The sequence below is a fragment of the Oncorhynchus keta genome, chromosome 18 (genome assembly GCF_023373465.1).
Source record: "Oncorhynchus keta strain PuntledgeMale-10-30-2019 chromosome 18, Oket_V2, whole genome shotgun sequence".
Lineage (NCBI taxonomy): Eukaryota > Metazoa > Chordata > Actinopteri > Salmoniformes > Salmonidae > Oncorhynchus > Oncorhynchus keta.
This window is the reverse complement of record NC_068438.1, coordinates 6,919,570-6,935,265: the sequence shown is the minus strand read 5'-3', so window position 1 is coordinate 6,935,265 and position 15,696 is coordinate 6,919,570. Positions and strand designations below refer to the sequence as shown.

The 15,696-nt window shown below is 42.4% G+C and overlaps 1 protein-coding gene across 3 annotated transcripts; it reads left to right on the top strand.

Annotated features, from left to right (window-relative positions):
- The first annotated feature begins 2,748 nt into the window (after nucleotides 1-2,748).
- On the top strand, nucleotides 2,749-15,645 carry LOC118397149 (prolactin-releasing peptide receptor-like). 3 transcript variants are annotated; one of them, XM_035791636.2, is made up of 4 exons: nucleotides 2,749-2,988; nucleotides 6,675-6,830; nucleotides 10,948-11,792; nucleotides 12,071-15,645. In XM_035791636.2, exons 3-4 carry the CDS (start codon nucleotides 10,965-10,967, stop codon nucleotides 12,407-12,409), a joined length of 1,167 nt encoding a protein of 388 aa, XP_035647529.1. In that variant the 5' UTR covers nucleotides 2,749-2,988; nucleotides 6,675-6,830; nucleotides 10,948-10,964; the 3' UTR covers nucleotides 12,410-15,645. The 3 variants fall into 3 exon arrangements, with proteins under 3 accessions (XP_035647529.1, XP_035647530.1, XP_052323279.1); XM_035791637.2 differs by lacking the exon at nucleotides 6,675-6,830; XM_052467319.1 differs by lacking the exons at nucleotides 2,749-2,988; nucleotides 6,675-6,830 and adding an exon at nucleotides 4,797-4,926.
- Nucleotides 15,646-15,696: the final 51 nt, after the last annotated feature.

The window sequence follows — 15,696 nt, the reverse complement described above, 5'->3', positions numbered from 1 at the left end:
TACATTCACATATAAAGATTAAATATTCACTTTTGAAAATCTTCCACTGATTTGTCATCCAAAGGGTCCCAGCTTTAACATGTAGTGTCATTTTGTTAGATACAATCCTTCTTCATTTCCCAAAAAGTCTGTTAAGTTGGCGCCGTCAATTTGAGTAATCTACTCGTTCAATTGCAGGGAAAGGAATCCTAAAATCTACCTCTAAACTTAGTTTCAACAAGTCAAAATACGTTTCTATTTACTCCTCAGATACCAGACAATGTAATCAAACTATAATATTTATTTCGGAAAGAAGTATGTTCAATAGGAAACTGATTTTAGTAAGTGGGTAATTTCTTCACGGCGAGCGCAAACACTGATTTCTAAGACTTGTCCTTCTACTAAAACGTGTATTTCTTATTTGTTTTTGAAGTTACAAGTCTAAAACCTTGAACATAGACTGCTGACACCCTGTGGAAGCCATAGGCATTGCACCCAGGGAGCAATTTGAATTTCTCTTGCATTTCTAAGAGGATGATCTCTCAAAAAAAATATTCTGGTTGGTTTTTCTTTGGATTTTCTCCTACCCTATATATTGTGTTATATTCTCCTACATTATTTTAACATTTCTACAAACTTTCAAAGTGTTTTATTTCCAATGGTACCAATTATATGCATATCCTGGCTTCAGGGCCTGAGCTTACAGGCAGTTTACTTTGGGCACGTCATCGAGGCAGGAAATTGAGAAAAAAGGTGCCTAGCCCTAAGAAGTTAACTTGATTTTTTGAGGACTACCGTGCCTTCAGAAAGTATTCCTACTTATTCCACATTTTGTTGTGTTACAGCCTGAATTCACCCATTTTCACACAATACACCATAATGATCAAGTTAAAACACATTATTAGAAATGTTTGCAAATTATCACTTCATATTATTTTCTGAATGCTATGTCAAATTGGTTGTTACTCATCGCTATACAACCATTTTCAGGACTTTCTGTATATTTTCAGGTAGATGTAACTCGGCCACTCAGGAACATTCACTGTCTTCTTGATAGTGTAGATTTGGCCTTGTGTTTTAGATTAGTATCCTGCTGAAAGGTGAATTAATTTCCCAGTGTCTGGTGGAAAGCAGACTGAACCAGCTTTTCCTCTAAGATTCCTCTAATATTGTACAATCAGTGCTTTCCGTCTTTTCATTGGCATGGGCTATTGGTTGCATTCACAACAAGGCCATTTTAATCTCAGTTTGTCAATGTCAGAGTAGTCACTCATTTCAGTCAATTATGTGGTATTAAAACAAGATTCCAGTCATGTAGGCTAAATTACATACAATAGCATGAAATGTGTTCATGAAAGGCAACAAACATTCCGGACAGTGCAAATCCCATAAACTCCTCTGCTGAACTATATTCCACTGGGCACACATTTGTTGAATCAATGTTGTTTCTTCATCATTTATCAACTGACTGTGACCTGAAATCTATAAACACCAGTACTGTTTTCCTCTCATTTCAACCAGCTTTGTAAACATTAAAACATTCAACTCAAACATTCAACAACTTAACCTGGCTAACAGGTTGTTACATCAATCGTATTTCAACATAATCATCAGAACTATGTATACGTTGAAATTGTGTTGAAAATTCCACGTAGAAATGATAGAATGTATTTTCATTCAATGTAAGTGTATTTTGGGTGGTGGAAATTTTGTTGAATTTCCTAGTTGATTAGACATTTTATTTGACCTTGTTTCAATGTTGATAGTAAAATGGTATGTTTGAATCAACGTCTTGTTGGGAGGTATATTGAAATAATATGTAAAGCCACTGTCCATGGATTCCTGCCTGAACAGTGACTCCTACTGGTATGTGAGGAGTATTGCACCTCTGTACTCATTCGCGTAGACTTCCTACTTTAAATAACATTTTGCTTGCTTTTCTTACACAAGCTGTTTGTGAAAGTCAATTCGGAGCGAGGTTGGGTTTATGTAGGCTACTTTGACGTCTGATTGACCCAAAGGATACCATCATTCCAATGTGAAGGTATACTTTCATTCGTCCATGGTTGTTGGAGTCTTTGGAAGTTTAGAGGTAGTTAACTTTAGCCCAATAATGGGATGCCAAATTCATGATATTAATAATACACTTTTACCTTTGGATATTGTCTCTTCTATATGTTATTCATTACATGCACTGAGTGTACAAAACATGAAGAAGTTCTCTCTGCTGCCGCACGGCCAGCGGTACCGGAGAGCCAAGTCTACTTCCAATAGGCTCCTTAACAGCTTCCACCCCCAAGCCATAAGACTGCTGAACAATTCATCAAATGGCCACCTGGACTAATTACATTGAACCCCCCACCGTGTATTATCTATGCATAGTCAGCTCACCTCTACCTACATGTACAGATTACCTTGACTAACCTGTACCCCCGCACATTGAATCGGTACCGGTACCCCCTGTAAATAGCCTCGTTATTGTTATTTTATTGTAATACCTTATATTTAATTTTTAAACTTTAGTTTATTTCGTACATTTTTTTCTTAACTCCATTTCTTGAACTGCATTGTTGGTTAAGGGCTTCAAAGTAAGCATTTCATAGTACGCTTGTACTGGGCGCATGTGACAAATAAGATATGATTTGATTTGATCACCTGCTCTTTCCATGACATAGACTGACCAGGTGAATCCAGGGGAATCCAAGTGATCCCTTATTGATGTCACTTGTTAAATTCACTTCAATCAGTGTAGATGAAGGGGAGGAGACAGGTCAGAGAAGGATTTTTCATCATTGAGACATGGATTGTGCATGTGTGCCAACATTCAGAGGGTGAATCGGCAAGACAAAAAATAATAATTTAAGTGCCTTTGAACTATAAATGCACTTCAAAATAATTTGATTTAATCCTAGACTTAATCCTGAGACTGTTTTTGTTTGAGATGGAGATGTGAATTCAACGTATGAATTACCAACTTGAAGATGACATTTGTATGAAAGATATCCAACGGTAAATGTTTTATTAATATCATGAACTTGGCATTCTATCTATATGACTAATGTTTAGTTAGTTTTTGTTCAATCACTTAGGTGCAATTTTTGGTGCAAAAAAAAATGTTTGGTACATTTTCAATGAACAAAAACCTAAACAGATCATCAAAATGGCTCGTGTTTCAAAACTCTAAGCACAAGTCACGTTCACCGCACCAACTCATGCATATTCAGTCTACGTATCTGCTTTTCAAAATGCAATATTTCGATATGATTTGCTTGTCATTTCTTAAGAATACAATTAACTATCACTATGTAGTGCCTAGTTAATGTACTCATTTTATTTAACGTTTATTTAATTAGGCAAGTCCGTTAGGAACAAGTTCTTCTTTACAATGATGGCCTATGTATAGTTTGATAACTGCTGAACACGCAATTTCTATATTGTTACTTTTATACATGTATCAATTTGATATCAATTTATGTTGGAAGGTAAAACCAAATCCTATGTGGGTGTAAATGCATCATAATTCTCCATCGGCCAGTGTGCTTCAATAGAACGATGTGGAAAGACTCCATCTGGAATGATGGTGTCGTGTACAATGCACTGCTATAAGAATGCACTGTATAAGAATATATTCTACTCATTATCTGAATTTCATTAAAGGGTGTAGAAGGGGAAAAACTCCACCCAAAAACAATATTTTGGTATTTGTTTCATTAGTCAATTGTTGACCTAGTCCCAAAATGTTTTGCTTGTCAGCAATCAAGTTTTCAAGATACGTAACTTTCAAAACACAGGAATCAACCACGTATGACGCATTTTGCATCGTATGATTATCATACGGGGATTTCTGTATTTTGAATGTGACAAGCAAAACATTCTGGGACCATATCAACCAGTGGTGGAAAAAGTAACCAATTGTCATACTTGAGTAAAAGTAAAGATGCCTTAATAGAAAATTGGTGAAAGTCAACCAGTAAAATACTACTTGAGTAAAAGTTTTTACAAATATTTGGGTTTTAAATATACTTAAGTATCAAAGGTAAATGTAATTTCTAAAATATATTTAATCAAAAGTGAAAGTATATAAATCATTTAAAATTCTTTATATTAAGCAAACCAGACGGCAGCATTTAGTTTTTTATTTATGGATAGCCAGGGGCACACTCCAACACTCAGACATCATTTATAAACTAAGCATGTGTTTAGTGAGCCTGCCAGATCAGAGGTTGCAGGGATGACCAGGGATGCTCTCTTGATACGTGTGAATGAGACCATTTCCCTGCCCTGCTAAGAATTCTAAATATAACAAGTACTTTTGGGTGTCAGGAAAAATGTATGGTGTAAAAAGTACATTATTTTCTTTAGAAATGTAGTAAAGTAAAAGTTAACAAATATAACTAAAGTATGGATACCCCCCAAAAAAACAACTTAAGTAAAAATACTTTAAAGTACTACTTAGGTACTTTACACCACTGATGTCAATGGAATAATGAAGCAAATACCAAAATATCGTTTTTGGGTGGAATTTTACTTTAAGAATGAACAAAAATTCAGGAGCGAGGACCAGGCTTCAATGCAACCCTTAACTAGTTGCCTTGAACGCAGCTCCCTAGCAACTTAACAAGCATCAGCTGCTAACCATTACCAATCAGCCTCCTACTGTTTGCAACACTTAACTAGTTGCCTTGAACGTAACTCTTCAAACAATCTCCAGCTGCTAACTGCTAATCAGCCTCCACACCTGTTCTCACTCTTCTTATTAATCACCACTTCCACCCTATTTAAAACCGACCAGTCATTCTTCCTCTCCCCCACCCCCCAAAAAAGTAATTTCCTTTCACTTAGGTTCCTTCAAGGATCTTATGGGGGTGGCTGTCACCACAGCAGCCTGACTGCCTTTGCCTGACAGTGATGTCTACCTGTAACTCCAAGCCAAACCCGACAGCAGAGGTATCAAACTCATTCCCTGGAGGGCTGAGTGTATGCTGATTCTTCCTTTTTCTTTTATTTCCTTTCAATTTGTGTCCAATTAAGACCTAGACACCCAGGTGAGGGGAGTTCCTAACTAATCAGGGACCTTAATTGATCAATCAAGTACAACAGACGGGCGAAAACACATGCGCCCTATAAGAGTCAACTTCCCTGGATCCTTCATCTGCAGCCCTTGGCTTCGTCTGGTCCATTCTCGCATCCTTCAATTTCCTCAAATATGTTAAACCCATTTCAATTTCTGGTCCTTTACACTTGTGAATACACTGTAAGCTGATCAATTTATACAATGTAGGGTTGCAAAATTCTGGGAACTTTCAATAAATTCCATGGTTTTCCATAAATCCTTGTTGGATGATTCTGGAATACCTCCTTTTTCCACATCTGATTGCCGGAATCCTCCAACCAGGATATCTGGCAAAAACAAGAATTTATTGAAAGTTGCTGGAATTTTACAACCCTAATGCAATCCATTTCAAGTTTTAGTCAAATACTGTATGGAAAACCTGAAAAAAGAAAAAAAAACAGTTAAAAAAGAACAGTTTTGAAACATGTATCAGTATCTTGCTGTTAGATTAAATAGTGAGCATATCATTATCTGATGTATTGGTATCTAAACAAAGTGTTCATATGGTATTTCACGGAAAACTACGATTTTTCATGAATGACTCCAGGGTGAAAGGTGTGTGAAACACAAATTCACAATCAAAAGGTTCAGAACACAAGATGGGGGGACATTACAAGTGTTATCAGTTTTGAGTTGTGTACTTGGAGTTTTGAAAATATATCACTTACATCTGATGATTGAACTAACATTAGTCCAATAGAAAGATGTCAAATTCATAGTATTAATAATAAACGTTTACCTTTTGAGTATCTTAATCTTGTTGAGCAAACTCCCAATCCTATTGCAATTGCTTGCCTTAGGGCTCGCACACGTCGCACCAAATGTGGATCTAGCATTTGTCTGCCGTTATGTTCAGCGGGCTGTGTTTTAGGGACCAACCCATTGTAGACATCGGCTGAAATTCTTTTGCGCGATTCTACATGTAAAATCAGTGCTCACTAGGTTCGCAAATTACATTCAGAGGTGTGCGTACTCTCAGCCAGAAAACGCTGTTGATTTGTCTGAGCCCTTTACAATTGGACATAGATTTTTTTTTTTTAACTGACTGTGTGTCACAGGAGGCTGCAGAGGGGAGGATGGCTCGTAATAATGGCCGGAACGGTGCGAATGGAATGTGTCAAACACCTGTAAACCATGTTTTTGCTGTATTTGATACCGTACCCGCATATTCCACTCTGGCCATTACCACGAGCCTCCCCAATTAAGATGCCACCAACCTCCTGTGTGTGCGTGTGAGGCAGGAAGGGATGGAGGGATAGCCTACAGAGAAATGTAATTGTAGACTTGTTCATATAATATTAGCATATCATTGTATGCAGGTTTGGATTTGTGTCTGAGTGCATAAGAGAGAGAACCATTGTGCACTTGTGGAAGGAGGTTAGCCACGTGTTTTAGGAGGGGAAATAATGTAGAAATTCATGCAGGGTGTGTGATTGACATCTCTGGAGGGAGAGCGAAAGGGAGATGGAGAAGGGAAGGTAGTGTGGGGACACCACACAATCTCTCTTTTCAATCACTTTTCTATATGCTCTGAGGGGAAAGTGTTCTCACTCTTAAGTCTATATGAGCATCTGTGGTACAGGCACTGGCTGGGCTCAGAGAGAGAGAGAGCGAGAGAGGGGGCATGCTCACAGCACAGGGAAGGAGGGAAGAGAGGAGAGACAGTCACAGAAGTGAAGAGACGTGACAGAGAGGAGAGACGCGTACTGCCTCTCAGGAAAAGCAAGGCACAGTACAAGTAGGCTTCTCTCTTATCTTACACACTCTGTGCACACTACTGCACACTGCACAGCTATGCATACAAACACACAGAATGCACATAATTACAGTTTAAATCAATGTTGCTTGTTTTATTGTGGAATACAGAAAATATGAACATTTGAAAATGCATTGTGAAATTTGAAATTCTATTCTATAACCCCCCAAAAAAAAAAAAAGAAAATACTAAAACTATGTATCGCTAGTTTGATGGATGATTTCTTAAAATTGTTAATGGTTCAAATGGTATCCGATATTAGAATTTGTAATCACGTGTTATTTGTTCAATCACAAATGTACTATTATTCTGATATTTATGTTGGATCTGCATTAGTCTTTTTCTTGTGTTTTGTTTGTTGTTGTTGTCTGCCTGATCCTTCAGTCTGCCATAACGACTTTGAATCTGTTGCCCTGCTATCATGACGGGCCGATGTGTTTCAGGAGCATTTTGATGCTCATCTCTGTTTCCGTACTGTTTTTAAGCTCACTTCAAAGTAAATAGCGAGGCTGGTCCTTTCACAGTTGAAATGCCATCCAATACTAGACCGCAATACCACTCCGAGTTTCGGACTGACTTTCATCTCGATGTCTCTCTCTGCTTGGACAAGATCCTACGCAGCCTGTGAAGACCTGACGACCCAAATCAAATGCACTCTAGGCTCTCGACATTGTGCCACGGAGGCGCCGTTCACAAATGCATTTCATTACGTACAGTTGTTTGTCATGTCACCGCGCAACGACTTGGGCAACATGTTCAATCCCTCCTTCTTCCTCACCACCTGTTGCTTTACCATATTCAGAGTGAACTTTCATCTATTTTTCTCTGTATGTCCGTCTACCCATCTCTGTATTTCTCTGTATTTCTCTGTATGTCCGTCTACCCATCTCTGTATTTCTCTGTATGTCCGTCTACCCATCTCTGTATTTCTCTGTATTTCTCTGTATGTCCGTCTACCCATCTCAGTATTTCTCTGTATTTCTCTGTATGTCCGTCTACCCATATCTGTATTTCTCTGTATGTCCGTCTACCCATCTCTGTATTTCTCTGTATGTCCGTCTACCCATCTCTGTATTTCTCTGTATGTCCGTCTACCCATCTCTGTATGTCCGTCTACCCATCTCTGTATTTCTCTGTATGTCCGTCTACCCATCTCTGTATTTCTCTGTATTTCTCTGTATGTCCGTCTACCCTGTATGTCCGTCTACCCATCTCTGTATTTCTCTGTATGTCCGTCTACCCATCTCTGTATTTCTCTGTATTTCTCTGTATGTCCGTCTACCCATCTCTGTATTTCTCTGTATTTCTCTGTATGTCCGTCTACCCATCTCTGTATTTCTCTGTATTTCTCTGTATGTCCGTCTACCCATCTCTGTATTTCTCTGTATTTCTCTGTATGTCCGTCTACCCATATCTGTATTTCTCTGTATGTCCGTCTACCCATATCTGTATTTCTCTGTATGTCCGTCTACCCATCTCTGTATTTCTCTGTATTTCTCTGTATGTCCGTCTACCCATCTCTGTATTTCTCTGTATGTCCGTCTACCCATCTCTGTATTTCTCTGTATTTCTCTGTATGTCCGTCTACCCATCTCTGTATTTCTCTGTATTTCTCTGTATGTCCGTCTACCCATCTCTGTATTTCTCTGTATTTCTCTGTATGTCCGTCTACCCATCTCTGTATTTCTCTGTATTTCTCTGTATGTCCGTCTACCCATCTCTGTATTTCTCTGTATTTCTCTGTATGTCCGTCTACCCATCTCTGTATTTCTCTGTATGTCCGTCTACCCATCTCTGTATTTCTCTGTATTTCTCTGTATGTCCGTCTACCCATATCTGTATTTCTCTGTATGTCCGTCTACCCATCTCTGTATTTCTCTGTATTTCTCTGTATGTCCGTCTACCCATCTCTGTATTTCTCTGTATGTCCGTCTACCCATCTCTGTATTTCTCTGTTTCTCTGTATGTCCGTCTACCCTGTATGTCCGTCTACCCTGTATGTCCGTCTACCCATCTCAGTATTTCTCTGTATTTCTCTGTATGTCCGTCTACCCATCTCTGTATTTCTCTGTATGTCCGTCTACCCATCTCTGTATTTCTCTGTATGTCCGTCTACCCATCTCTGTATTTCTCTGTATTTCTCTGTATGTCCGTCTACCCTGTATGTCCGTCTACCCTGTATGTCCGTCTACCCATCTCTGTATTTCTCTGTATGTCCGTCTACCCATCTCTGTATTTCTCTGTATTTCTCTGTATGTCCGTCTACCCATCTCTGTATTTCTCTGTATTTCTCTGTATGTCCGTCTACCCATCTCTGTATTTCTCTGTATTTCTCTGTATGTCCGTCTACCCATCTCTGTATTTCTCTGTATTTCTCTGTATGTCCGTCTACCCATCTCTGTATTTCTCTGTATTTCTCTGTATGTCCGTCTACCCATCTCTGTATTTCTCTGTATTTCTCTGTATGTCTGTCTACCCTGTATGTCTGTCTACCCTGTATGTCCGTCTACCCTGTATGTCCGTCTACCCATCTCTGTATTTCTCTGTATGTCCGTCTACCCATCTCAGTATTTCTCTGTATTTCTCTGTATGTCCGTCTACCCATCTCAGTATTTCTCTGTATTTCTCTGTATGTCCGTCTACCCATCTCTGTATTTCTCTGTATGTCCGTCTACCCATCTCTGTATTTCTCTGTATTTCTCTGTATGTCCGTCTACCCATCTCTGTATTTCTCTGTATTTCTCTGTATGTCCGTCTACCCATCTCTGTATTTCTCTGTATTTCTCTGTATGTCCGTCTACCCATCTCAGGATTTCTCTGTATTTCTCTGTATGTCCGTCTACCCATCTCTGTATTTCTCTGTATGTCCGTCTACCCATCTCTGTATTTCTCTGTATGTCCGTCTACCCATCTCTGTATTTCTCTGTATGTCCGTCTACCCATCTCTGTATTTCTCTGTATTTCTTGGCTGAAGCATATTTGATCACAATCCAATTCCTCAAAGTAGGCTGTGATGATGAGGCCACTAATAATCTCATTTTCCTAATCGAATAAATAATGATAGTCGCCCACATGAACTAGAGGGGGAAAAAACACACATTTTAATTGATAAAGCCATCTGATTAATCGCACACACACAACATGCGTCAGTGCAGGCGTGAAGCGGTTGGGTTCTGGATGAGATGTCGAGCTCCCCTGTTTTGCAGTCAGAGGGTTTTCAGCTCTCATCAAGGCTCAGAAATGAGACTGGAAGAGCTCCATCAGGTGCACGGCAACAGCATTACAGGGGATGCACATCTGAGGCGCCGGCGCTTAGACCAAGTGAGTAATGTGAGTGTAGCGAGTAAGGTGGGCGGTCACGGTATTAAAGAGACTGGACAGGAGAGACATGACGTTTGCACAGACGCCCTCACCCCCCCCCAAACAAAATGAAATTCTAGTTAGTACATACATAGAGAAAGAGAGAGGCCCAACTCGGCGGCGGTGACGTTTTCTCATTGTTTCGCCCACCAAGCATTGAGTTTTTGTTTTGAGGTCAATGAGATAGTGTCGAATTCGGTAAGCAGAAAAAATGAATGGCTTTTTTGCTATGTGAGGTTTATTTGATGGAATAGAAGTTTCGTAAGTTGTTCCACGTGTGCTGATATAATTAGGACACGTGACATCCCGGTATCTTTGAGAAGAAACACTTTTTAGCGGAGTGGTCTCCAGATGGCTATGCATTTTCATGGCATGAGACTTGTAGCATAGCATCTCTCCAATGAATACAAGCGTTTGACGTCAACAACCCTCATTGAATATTCAAAGAAGGATTACCACAATGAGATGTATCCACCAATCAAAGGAAGGATAGGCAGGAGCTAGACAGCCCGCCGTGCCACTTTGTGGACAACGAGAGACACGTATCTTGTCGGTACATCTATAGTCTTTGGTATATATTAAGTTAGCAGCCAAGGGAGACGGGGCTGCTGAGGGTAAAGGTTATGAACTTAGATATTGGTTCAACTATATTCTTTGCTCTATCATGCTGTAAATGATGGTGCTTCCTCCAGTGTTTCTTAACTGCCACAATGGAGTGACTCCCTATGTTGTGCTGTAGGGGAGCAGTGTACTGAGATGGATCCCATCCTGGAGGAGGTCCTGAGTGGGGCCAACATTACTGGAGGCCCCTCCCTGAACCACAGCAACAACCCCCTGGACGTGTTCTCTGGCATGCAGCTGCTGCTGCGCTTCAAGCCCCTCTTCCTGCCCCTCTACTGCCTTCTGGTGGCCGTGGCCGGCATAGGCAACTCCATCCTGCTGGCATGTATCCTGGCCGACAAGAAGCTCCACAATGCCACCAACTTCTTCATCGGTAACCTGGCGGCTGGCGACCTACTGATGTGTCTGACCTGTGTCCCTCTGACCGCCTCGTACGCCTTCGACAGCCGCGGCTGGGCCTTCGGACGCCCTCTCTGCCACCTGGTGCCGCTGCTGCAGGCCGCCACCGTCTTCGCCTCTGTGCTGTCCCTCACGGCCATCGCTGTGGACCGCTACGTGGTGGTGGCCCACCCAGTGAGGAGGAGGATCTCTGTCGGGGGCTGTGGCGCGGTGGCTCTGGGGGTGTGGGGGTTGTCTCTGGCCCTGGCTGCCCCTCCCTCCCTCCACACGCGCTACCTGGACCTGAGGCCCCGTGGGGTGGAGCTGGTGGTGTGTGAGGAGTTCTGGCCGAGCTCTGGCCAGCTCAGGCTGCTCTACTCCTGCTGTATCCTGGTAGCCTCCTACATGATCCCTCTGCTGTCAGTCAGCATATCCTACTGTGCCATCACAGTGCACCTGAGACGCCACACGCTGCCCGGAGAGCCCTCACACTGCCAGCAGCGCTGGAGCCAGAGGAGGAGGAAAACCTTCTCTCTCCTGGTGGCCTCTGTGCTTGCCTTTGCCCTCTGCTGGCTGCCCCTGCAGGTGAGAACACACGTTTGTGCGTGCACACACACAGGCACAGGTACAATGCACTCACAATGATAGCCCACTGCACTTTCCTGATAGCCCGTTAACTTTCCTGACATTGTTGACATTTTTATATAATTAAGCAGATTTCTTTGAGAAAATATGAAGAAAGAGCATTTTAGGGGCAGTTGCATCACATAGGCTGTGCATAATCCCAATGTAATCTCAATGTAATCCCAATGTAATCCTAATGCATGTGACCCACTGTGTGCATTCCTCCTCCTTCCCTACAGGTGCTGAACCTGCTGCTGGACCTGGACCCAGACTACCACATTGTGGACAAGCGCTATGTCAACGTGCTGCAGGTGTGCTGCCACCTGGTGGCCATGAGCTCCGCCTGCTACAACCCCTTCATCTACGCCTCCCTGCACAGTAAGGTCTGGCTGCACCTCAAGGGCTACCTGTGCCCTTACTGCCGCCAGGGGCCCCCAGGGGGCCAGCTCCTCTCCCGCTCCACCTCCCGGAATCCGGCCACCTGCCTCAGCCTGCTCTCTGAGGTCTCCGCCTCCGCCAAGGAGACCCCGGGAGCCGTCGGTCCTGAGTCCGACCCCACCAATGACAGCACCCTCTGAAAACATCCGGAACCACGGTATGTTTTATAGGTAGGGGTCAAAGGTCATATACCACAGCAGCAGCCATTACATATATCCCATATACGCGTTAGAGACGACAACGGGTGTCCAGCCAGACACCCGCTGTAGGAGCAGGGAGGAGAGGGAAAATGAGGAGAGACAGTGTGACAGGGGTTTTAGACTGCTCTGGAGACCGTCACCCCTCTGGATAGTTTGTTCTGTTTGCCTTGGGTGTTACTACATAATCCCTGCTGCCAAAGACGATGAGCAGGTCTCCCAGCCATTGGGAGGCAGAGAGTGTAAACACTGTCACGACCATGGGCTGGGATGCAGGTCTGGCAGCGGCAGCGGGGGAGATGACCCTTCTCTGAACTCCTCACTCTCCAAATGGATTACAAACTCAACGGAGGAGGACAGCAGGGCAAAAACAGTCTGCAAAGACAGCTCGCTCTTTTCGGTTGTTCCCTCATTCGACTATGCTTTTGCCTGATTTTTGAAATCTTTCATACTTTCTCTCCCTCTTTTTAAATCTCTCTTTCCGATTTATTTCAATGTATGTCGCTATAGTTTTATATTGATTCCTCTCTCTTTTTCTCAGCCCCCCCCCCTTCTCTTTCTTTTCGCCTGGGCGATGTGGGACTGATTCCCCAGCCCAGTGCTAGTTACTGTAGGTGTGTTGGAGTATCTTTGAATAGGTGTTGATCCCTGCAGTTGTCCTCTGCAGTCTCAAACCCAATCAGCTCCCTGGAACGCGATTAACCCAAAGCGAAGTGCTATCTGTTCAGTTACCAACAGTGACAATATGGCTGCCATATTAACTGACTGGACAGGAACAGCACCCAGTCTGCCAAATGTACCTCACAATTGGATTAGTTCCTTATCTGTTGCTGGTTAGCGCAGCTAGAACACAAGGGACTTTTTTTTAGTCTTTGTTTCGCCACTTGCTGAACCCAGAGATACTGGCTTTGAGCCTAATCAAATGGATTCATTCCCAGAGGCCCTCTCAGGTGGTGTCTGTGACTTGGGTGTTATGCTCTGTGAAAAAGGTTAGAATGTTTTCAAAGTGAATTTCTCCTCCAAAAAAAATGATGTTGCACAACGTTCCTACCGTCTGATTTTCCCAGTGTGTCGTGATACACTGGGTTTCCGAGGAGGTGTGTGTTTCTAACGGGGTTGGGCAGCGGTGTCCATGCCTGTCTTAGGGTGGTGGTTGAGACCCTAGTTTCATTCTGACAGTTCATTGGAGGTGTTAGGATGGCTTAGTTAGCCGGCGCTATTGTAGCTACCGTTCACAAGGACTCCTGTCACTGACTCACTCTAGCAAACCACCCATAGCGTCATTCCAACAAGAACACTGGGCCGGAATGACTTTAATTGTGATAGTTATGGATGTTTGTGTTCAACCCGATTTAATCCAAACTGAATGCTGCTGTTACGTGTGAGCAAAATGTGTTTTTTTCCCAATCTGCTAAATATAATGGAAAAGTCTCAGGGGTTTTGAATGAAACTCCTTTAATTAAAAAACGGTTCTTGTAGGTTGTGAGTCACACATACACACATTTGAAACAATTCCTCCTGCTAATGCGCATGTCCGCAGTTTCACACATCCCCGTCGCACGCACACACGGTTTCTGTTCCTTCTCTGAAGAGGCACCTGTTCTACCCTACCTCTTTGTTGGCATCAGCTTGGTTTCCTGTATGCTGTTCAGGGGCCCCATGTCCATACGGGGCACAAGGGCACGTACCCCATTATATTTTTCCTTTTGGTTTATTTTTCAGATGTTGCATGAATTACTGAACTTACATTTTTAAGCCCACATTTTGACAGCTGTATTTTGCAGTGGGGGGCACAATGACTGGACCAGTCAAAGTGTACCACCTTATTCTGTGGAGATGAATAAAAAATAAAATAACTAGGCAAGTCAGTTAAGAACAAATTCTTATTTACAATGACGGCCTACCCCCGGCCAAGCCCGGACGACGCTGGGCCAATTGTGTGCTCCCCTATGGGACTCCCAATCACGGCCGGTTGGGATACAACCTGGAATTGAACCAGAGTGTCTCTAGTGACGCCTCAAGCACTGAGAGGCAGTGCCTTAGACTGCTGCACCACTCGGGAGCCCCTGGCAAATGGTTCCTTCCCAGGTGCATGACAGAGTATAGATAGGCAGGACGCTAGTTTCTGTACTCTAGTGCAGCGGTATTCAATTCTTACCCTATGAGGTCCGGAGCCTACTGTTTTTTTGTTCGACCTGATAAGTAACTGCACCCGCCTGGTGTCTCAGGTCTAAATCAGTCCCCGATTAGAGGGGAACAATGAAAACAGGAAGTAGAACTGGCTTCGAGGTCCAGATTTGAGGGGCTCCAGTGTGTGCAGACAGTGTCGTCAGTGGAGGAGGAGAGCGAGTGTCGTGACACACACAGCAGTTGATTTGGTTGTAATGGCCAGTGATGGCTATGACTTGCGGGAGGTAGGCTTGTAAATGAATTCGATCAAGCCACGTAGCCTATTGTTCCTTCTTGATGAATAAACAAGGCAAAAATCTTTTGTTGTTTCTCTGTAATACTTGCCACCTAGCAATTGTATGAAGTTTGCTTTAGCTCGCCAGCGAGATATGTTCCCAATCTCCAAACCTCTACCCAGCTATTTCAGGCTATCAATCAAATTGGAGTAGCTATCTTAACTTACATTCATTTCTATATTTTACCCAGATTTTAGCAGAAAATAATATTTAGTTTCTTAAAAAAAAAAAAAAAACACCAGTCAGGAGGTATGCTTAGATATGCAGAATAATACGTTGTTTAAATGTAATCTGTCACCTTATGATAATATGTTATTTGTGTATTAATTATGATGCCCTGATATATGCCTGTATTGATAATGTGTGTTATCATTCCATGTACTGTGTTTGGTCATTTGGATGTAATATCCTAGGCATGTTAGTGCAGTATATTGAGATGTGTGATTTACAACAGTCAGAATGACACCCTCATTAAAATTACAATGAACAAATGAAGAGGTATGCTTAGATAACCCATGCAGAAAAATATTTTACAAAATTTACATAAAATTAGGCATAATGATTATGGATACATTGTAGGAAAAAGCAGTGTCAAGTGTTTGAAACATGCTAAATTCCCCCCCCCCCTCCCCCCTCCCCCCCATCCTCCGAGAATAATTGATGCATGGCGCACGCCCCTGATCTTGTTTGTTTGCAAATTAAAAAGCCTGTGAAATCTTGTCTTGTGAAAAAGAAATGACTCAATTCTCTTTTCGCCTATTTCAC